The 8,512-nt window shown below is 40.0% G+C and overlaps 2 protein-coding genes across 2 annotated transcripts; both read left to right on the top strand.

Moving 5' to 3' along the window:
* LOC134811885 (zinc finger protein 157-like) lies at positions 1-981 on the top strand. The gene has a single exon (XM_063818996.1). The coding sequence runs from the start codon at positions 104-106 to the stop codon at positions 947-949; it is 846 nt and encodes a 281-aa protein (XP_063675066.1). The 5' UTR covers positions 1-103; the 3' UTR covers positions 950-981.
* A 775-nt stretch (positions 982-1,756) lies between these two features.
* LOC134810933 (zinc finger protein 260-like) lies at positions 1,757-4,548 on the top strand. Its single transcript, XM_063817628.1, has 3 exons — positions 1,757-2,683; positions 3,293-3,296; positions 3,560-4,548. The coding sequence occupies exons 1-3, from the start codon at positions 1,757-1,759 to the stop codon at positions 4,456-4,458; spliced, it is 1,830 nt and encodes a 609-aa protein (XP_063673698.1). The 3' UTR covers positions 4,459-4,548.
* Positions 4,549-8,512: the final 3,964 nt, after the last annotated feature.

Here is an 8,512-nt window from a genome sequence, read left to right as displayed (position 1 = left end):
AATATCACATGGTTTCATTTGTCCGCAATGTGAAGCTCACTTCCTTTATGATGAGTTCTTTGTGGAACACATCAGAGAACATCATGCTAAAACAATCAATGATATGTCTACTACAAATGTCCAATTAAATTCTTTACTATCATCAGACAGGTTTGGCAAAGAAAATGCTTCACCTGTTGGGAAAGCTTTTAAATGTAACGATTGTTCTTATACATGTACTGAGAACAGTGATCTTGTGAAACATTTACGTACTCACACGGGAGAGAAACCCTACAAGTGTAAGGAATGTTCATACACTTGCTCTGTTAAATCAATTCTTATTATACACCAACGTACTCACACGGGAGAGAAACCCTACAAGTGTAAGGAATGTTCATACACTTGCTCTGTTAAATCAAGTCTTATCAGACACCAACTTACTCACACAAGGGAGAAACCCTACAAGTGTAACCAATGTTCATATTCTGGTGCTGAGAAAGGTCATCTCACAATACATATGAGGACTCACACCGGAGAGAAACCGTACAAGTGTAATGAATGTTCATATACTTGCTCTGTTAAATCAAGTATTGTTCAACACCAACGTATTCATACAAGGGAGAAACCCTACAAGTGTAACCAATGTTCATATTCTTGTGCTCAGAAAGGTCATCTCACAATACATAATATGAGGACTCACACCGGGGAGAAACCCTACAAGTGCAAGGAATGTTCATATACTTGCTCTGCTAAATCAAATCTTAATCTACACCAACGTACGCACACAGGAGAGAAACCCTACAAGTGTAAGGAATGTTCATTTTGTAGTGCTCAGAAAGGTCATCTCACAATACATATGAGGACTCACACGGGAGAGAAACCCTACAAGTGTAATGAATGTTCATATACTTTCTCTGTTAAATCAAGTCTTGTCAGACACCAACGTACTCACACGGGAGAGAAACTCTAAAATTGCCAGGAATGTTCTCAATATAACTTTCATACTTGTTCTGATCAGTCACACTTTATTAGATACCAGCGTATTCACGGGTAAAGAATGTCAGTTTACTTCCACTCTTATATTATTAGTTCAACAACGAGGTATGATCAATGATTGCATTTATAGTCTAGAAATAATTTCCACAAATGTTTAGAGCTATGTTTGAAATGAATTTTTCTGATTTAAAGAAAAGAATTTTGCAGTTTGTTGCACAAATAAATGAGGAAACAATCATAATCTTTGATATATATCTATTATCTAACCATTAATTGAATCCCACTGATTTTGTCTTGTCTCAATAGTAGAAATTAGTAAATTTATCGTTTTTCCACAATCTATATTATTTGTTATTTTTATTATATAACTATGATATGACATATATTAACTGCATTATTGCTGCATGGTACTGATAGAATATGGATGTCTAAGCGTGGTCTAAATATTATAATTTAATACTATTCCATTTATTTATACCCACTGGTAATTAAAGATTTAGTTATTTGAATTTGGATAGTTTCTGTGTTTTTATTTTATTAATCAGTTATTTATCCAGGAAAATTTGTCATGTTAACACGGAGTAAAAGATCCTCAACCGTTGCTGATAAAGAAAAGACTAACAAAAATGTAATTCCGATCAAAAAGGAAATAAAAACTGAACAGGAGGAGTTGGCTGAAATATCACATGGTTTTATTTGTCCGAAATGTGAAGCTCACTTCCTTTATGATGAGTTTTTTGTGGAACACATCAGAGAACATCATGGTGAAACAATCAATGATATGTCTACTACAAATGTTCAATTAAATTCTTTACGATCATCAGACAGGTTTGGCAAAGAAAATGATTCACCTGTTGGGAAAGCTTTTAAATGTGACGATTGTTCTTATACCTGTACTGAGAACAGTGCTCAGAAAAGTGATCTCAAGAGACATATGAGGACTCACACGGGAGAGAAACCCTACAAGTGTAAGGAATGTTCATTTTGCAGTGCTAAGAAAAGTGATCTCAAGAGACATACGAGGACTCACACGGGAGAGAAACCCTACAAGTGTAAGGAATGTTCATTTTGCAGTGCTAAGAAATGTGATCTCAAGAGACATTGTATGAGGACTCACACGGGAGAGAAACCCCACAAGTGTAAGGAATGTTCATTTTGTAGTGCTAAGAAAAGTGATCTCATAAAACATATGAGGACTCACACAGGAGAGAAACCCTACAAGTGTAAGGAATGTTCATATTGTAGTGCTCAGAAAAGTGATCTCAAGAGACATATGAGGACTCACACGGGAGAGAAACCCTACAAGTGTAAGGAATGTTCATATTGTAGTGCTCAGAAAAGTGATCTCAAGAAACATACGAGGACTCACACGGGAGAGAAACCCTACAAGTGTAAGGAATGTTCATATTGTAGTGCTCAGAAAAGTGATCTCAAGAGACATATGAGGACTCACACGGGAGAGAAACCCTACAAGTGTAAGGAATGTTCATATTGTAGTGCTCAGAAAAGTGATCTCAAGAAACATACGAGGACTCACACGGGAGAGAAACCCTACAAGTGTAAGGAATGTTCATATTGTAGTGCTCAGAAAAGTGATCTCAAGAAACATACGAGGACTCACACGGGAGAGAAACCCTACAAGTGTAATGGATGTTCATATTGTAGTGCTCAGAAAAGTGATCTCAAGAAACATATGAGGACTCACACGGCAGAGAAACTCTAAAATTTCCAGGAATGTTCTCACATAACAACTTTTATACTTGTTCTGATCAGTCACATTTTATTAGATAGGTACCAGCGTATTCACGGGTAAAGGATGTCAGTTTACTTCCACTTTTATATTATTAGTTGAACAACGAGGTATGATCAATGATTGCATTGATATAATAGTCTAGAAATAATTTCCACAAATTTTTAGAGCTAGTTTTGAAATGAATTTTTCTGATTTAAAGAAAAGAATTTTGCAGTTTATTGCACAAATAAATGAGGAAACAATCATAATCTTTGATATATACATCTATTATCTAACCATTAATTGAATCCCACTGATTTTGTCTTGTCTCAATAGTAGAAATTAGTCGTTATCGTTTTTCCACAATCTATATTATTTGTTATTTTTATTATATAACTATGATATGACATATATTAACTGCATTATTGCTGCATGGTACTGATAGAATATGGATGTCTAAGCGTGGTCTAAATATTATAATTTAATACTATTCCATTTATTTATACCCACTGGTAATTAAAGATTTAGTTATTTGAATTTGGATAGTTTCTGTGTTTTTATTTTATTAATCAGTTATTTATCCAGGAAAGTTTGTAATGTTAACACGGAGTAAAAGATCCTCAACAGCTGCTGATAAAGAAAAGAGTAACAAAAATGTAATTCCGATCAAAAAGGAAATAAAAACTGAACAGGAGGAGTTGGCTGAAATATCACATGGTTTTATTTGTCCGAAATGTGAAGCTCACTTCCTTTATGATGAGTTTTTTGTGGAACACATCAGAGAACATCATGGTGAAACAATCAATGATATGTCTACTACAAATGTCCAATTAAATTTTTTACTATCATCAGACAGGTTTGGCAAAGAAAATGCTTCACCTGTTGGGAAAGCTTTTAAATGTGACGATTGTTCTTATACCTGTACTGAGAACAGTGCTCAGAAAAGTGATCTCAAGAGACATATGAGGACTCACACGGGAGAGAAACCCTACAAGTGTAAGGAATGTTCATTTTGCAGTGCTAAGAAAAGTGATCTCAAGAGACATACGAGGATTCACACGGGAGAGAAACCCTACAAGTGTAAGGAATGTTCATTTTGCAGTGCTAAGAAATGTGATCTCAAGAGACATTGTATGAGGACTCACACGGGAGAGAAACCCCACAAGTGTAAGGAATGTTCATTTTGTAGTGCTAAGAAAAGTGATCTCATAAAACATATGAGGACTCACACAGGAGAGAAACCCTACAAGTGTAAGGAATGTTCATATTGTAGTGCTCAGAAAAGTGATCTCAAGAGACATATGAGGACTCACACGGGAGAGAAACCCTACAAGTGTAAGGAATGTTCATATTGTAGTGCTCAGAAAAGTGATCTCAAGAAACATACGAGGACTCACACGGGAGAGAAACCCTACAAGTGTAAGGAATGTTCATATTGTAGTGCTCAGAAAAGTGATCTCAAGAGACATATGAGGACTCACACGGGAGAGAAACCCTACAAGTGTAAGGAATGTTCATATTGTAGTGCTCAGAAAAGTGATCTCAAGAAACATACGAGGACTCACACGGGAGAGAAACCCTACAAGTGTAAGGAATGTTCATATTGTAGTGCTCAGAAAAGTGATCTCAAGAAACATACGAGGACTCACACGGGAGAGAAACCCTACAAGTGTAATGGATGTTCATATTGTAGTGCTCAGAAAAGTGATCTCAAGAAACATATGAGGACTCACACGGCAGAGAAACTCTAAAATTTCCAGGAATGTTCTCACATAACAACTTTTATACTTGTTCTGATCAGTCACATTTTATTAGATAGGTACCAGCGTATTCACGGGTAAAGGATGTCAGTTTACTTCCACTTTTATATTATTAGTTGAACAACGAGGTATGATCAATGATTGCATTGATATAATAGTCTAGAAATAATTTCCACAAATTTTTAGAGCTAGTTTTGAAATGAATTTTTCTGATTTAAAGAAAAGAATTTTGCAGTTTATTGCACAAATAAATGAGGAAACAATCATAATCTTTGATATATACATCTATTATCTAACCATTAATTGAATCCCACTGATTTTGTCTTGTCTCAATAGTAGAAATTAGTCGTTATCGTTTTTCCACAATCTATATTATTTGTTATTTTTATTATATAACTATGATATGACATATATTAACTGCATTATTGCTGCATGGTACCGATAGAATATGGATGTCTAAGCGTGGTCTAAATATTATAATTTAATACTATTCCATTTATTTATACCCACTGGTAATTAAAGATTTAGTTATTTGAATTTGGATAGTTTCTGTGTTTTTATTTTATTAATCAGTTATTTATCCAGGAAAGTTTGTAATGTTAACACGGAGTAAAAGATCCTCAACAGCTGCTGATAAAGAAAAGAGTAACAAAAATGTAATTCCGATCAAAAAGGAAATAAAAACTGAACAGGAGGAGTTGGCTGAAATATCACATGGTTTTATTTGTCCGAAATGTGAAGCTCACTTCCTTCATGATGAGTTCTTTGTGGAACACATCAGAGAACATCATGGTGAAACAATCAATGATATGTCTACTACAAATGTCCAATTAAATTTTTTACTATCATCAGACAGGTTTGGCAAAGAAAATGCTTCACCTGTTCTGCCCCTTTTTGCAAGAAGGAAGTATCTGCAAAATCATCGTTTTGAGATAAAAGTATGTGAACTAGACCCGTTTCTGACGTTCAGCTGACTGCATAATGCTTTAAATTTTTGTTTGAATACATTAAGAATCGTCCAGGGTAACTTTTCTGAACAATTTTATTCCGATTATTTGAACCAATTTTTCATGAAAACGGGTTCCGTTTTCACTGCCAGAAAAAAATTTGACTGCCAAAGCGAGATACTTCCTTTTTGCAGATTTTCGACTACTTACTTCCTTTTTGCAGTGTTTTGGTATTCAACTATGTAGATGCTTCCGTACATAATTCATTATTTTGTGTCATTATGCAAGCTTAATTCGTGTTGAAAATAATGGTTTTTCAGTCCAAAATTATGAAAATATTAGACAATGAAACTCTGAAATATAATAGAAGGGGGGCTCATGTTTTTTTTCCGTTCGGTACCCTATATTTTCAAAACGGACAAAAAATAGAGCGGACAAAAACGAACAAAAAATAACAAAAATGGAAATAACATTTAGATGCTTCCTCCTCCTCTTCCTCCTCCACCTCCTCCTCCTCCTCCTCCTCTTCCTCCTCATGGGTCCTCCTCCTGGGTCCTCTTCCTGGTCCTCCTTCTGGGTCCTTCTCCTCCTTCTCCTCTTCAGTCCTTCTCCTCCTCCTCCTCAGTCTTCCTCCTCCTCCTCCTCCCTCTCAGTCCTCCTACTCAGCCCTCCTCAGTCCTCCTCCTCCTTCTCCTCAGTCCTCCTCAGTCCTCCTCCTCCTCCCCTCATCCTCCTCCCCCTCCTCCTGATCCTCAGTCCTCCTCCTTTTCATCCTCCTCCTCTTCTTCTTCAGTCTTCAGTCCTCAGTCTTCCTCATCCTTCTCCTTAGTCCTCCTCCTCCTCAGTCCTCCTCCTCTGTCTCCCCCAGTCCTCCTCCTCCTCCTATTCAGTCCTCCTCCTCCTCCTCAGTACTCCTCAGTCCTCCTCCTTCTCAGTCCACCTCCTCCTCCTCCTGGGTCCTCCTCCTGGGTCCTCCTCCTGGGTCCTCCTCCTGGGTCCTCCTCCTGGGTCCTCCTCCTGGGTCCTCCTCCTTGGTCCTCCTCCTGGGTCCTCCTCCTCCTCCTCCCGGGTCATCCTCCTCCTCTTCCTCTTCAGTCCTCAGTCCTCCTTCTCAGTCCTCCTCCTCATCCTTCTCCTTAGTCCTCCTCCTCCTCAGTCCTCCTCCTCTGTCTCCCCCAGTCCCCCTCCTCCTCATATTCAGTACTCCTCCTCCTCCTCAGTTCTTCTCAGTCCTCCTCCTTCAGTCCTTATCAGTCCTCCTCCTCCTCCTCAGTCCTCCTCCTCCTCAGTCCTCCGCCTCCTCCTCCTCCTCCTTGGTCCTCCTGGGTCATCCTGATCCTCCTCAGTCCTCTTCCTCCTCCCCTCCTCAGTCATCCTCCTACTTTTACTCCTCAGTCCTCCTCCTCCTCAGTCCTCCTCCTCCTCCTCATCAGTCCTCCTCCTCCTCCTCATTAATCCTCTTCACTAGTCCTCCTTCTCCTCCTCCTTCCCCTTAGTCCTCCTCATCCTCCTCATCCACCTCCTTTCCCTCCTCATCATTCCTCATCAGTCATCCTCCACAGTCCTCCTCCGCCTCCCCTCCTCCTCCTCAGTCCCCCTCTTCAGTCCTACTCCTCAGTCCTCATCCTCCTTCTCCTCAGTCCTTCTCAGTTTTACTCCTCCTCCTCCTCCTCCCTCTCAGCCATCCTCCTCAGCCATCCTCCTCAGTCCTCCTCAGTCCTCCTCCTCATATTTCTCCTCAGTCCTCCTCCTCGTCAGTCCTCCTCCTGCTCCTCATCAGTCCTCCTCCTCATCAATCCTCTTCACCAGTACTCCTTTTCCTCCTCCTCCTCCTTAGTCCTCCTCATCCTCCTCATCCACCTCCTTCCCCTCCTCATCATTCCTCACCAGTCATCAGTCATCCTCCTCAGTCCTCCTCCGCCTCCCCTCCTCCTCCTCAGTCCCCCTCTTCAGTCCTACTCTTCAGTCCTCCTCAGTCCTCATCCTCCTTCTCCTCAGTCCTTCTCAGTTTTACTCCTCCTCCTCCTCCCTCTCAGAGTCTCAGCCATCCTCCTCGGCCATCCTCCTCAGTCCTCCTCAGTCCTCCTCAGTCCTCATCCTCCTCCTCAGTCCTCCTCCTCATATTTCTCAGTTTCTCCTCAGTCCTCCTCCTCCTCCTCATCAGTCCTCCTCCTCATCAATCCTCTTCACCAGTCCTCCTTCTCCTCCTCCTCCTCCTTAGTCCTCCTCATTCTCCTCATCCTCCTCATCCACCTCCTTCCCCTCCTCATCATTCCTCACGAGTCATCAGTCATCCTCCTCAATCCTCCTCCGCCTCCCCTCCTCTTCCTCAGTCCCCCTCTTCAGTCCTCCTCCTCAGTCCTCCTCCTCCTTCTCCTCAGTCCTCCTCAGTTTTACTCCTCCTCCCCCTCCTCCTCAGTTCCCCTCAGTCCTCCTCCTTTGACATTTACTGTTCACCCTGTTTGGTAATTAGGAAGTATCTGCAGGATGGCACTATGCCAAATAAGTAATCTCAAGGTTAAAATCTGCAATAAGGAAGTATCTTGAGATGAGATTATGCAAAAAGGAAGTATCTTTAGTTGAAAAACACGCAAAAAGGAAGCAAGTACTGGAAATATGCAAAAAGGAAGTATCTTTGCAGTTACTTCCTTTTTGATTATCGTGAGTAATCAAATACTGCTAAGAATGGTGAAAATCGTGTAGATACTTCCCACTTTGAAATTTTAGTTACATCTGCTGTTAATAAGACTTAGTTAGTGAAATAGAGCTCAGCGAGACTTTTCCAACGGTGTATAGAACTCCATATTTTCAAAAATGTCACTTGCTTCCTTTTTGCAAATTTTGGCAGTGTTGAGAAAGCTTTTAAATGTGACGATTGTTCTTATACATGTACTGAGAATAGTGATCTTGTGAATCATTTAGGTATTCACACGGGAGAGAAACCCTACACGTGTAACGAATGTTCATTTCGCAGTGCTCAGAAAAGTCGACTCACATTACATTTAATAAAGACTCACACGGGAGAGAAACCCTATAAGTGCAAGGAATGTTCATTTGCTTGCTCTGTTCAATCAAGTCTTGTCCAACACCAACGTATT

Source organism: Bolinopsis microptera, chromosome 2, assembly GCF_026151205.1.
Source record: "Bolinopsis microptera isolate Bmic1 chromosome 2, MBARI_Bmic_1.0, whole genome shotgun sequence".
In the NCBI taxonomy this organism is placed as follows: domain Eukaryota; kingdom Metazoa; phylum Ctenophora; class Tentaculata; order Lobata; family Bolinopsidae; genus Bolinopsis; species Bolinopsis microptera.
This window is presented reverse-complemented; position numbering and strand designations above follow the sequence as displayed.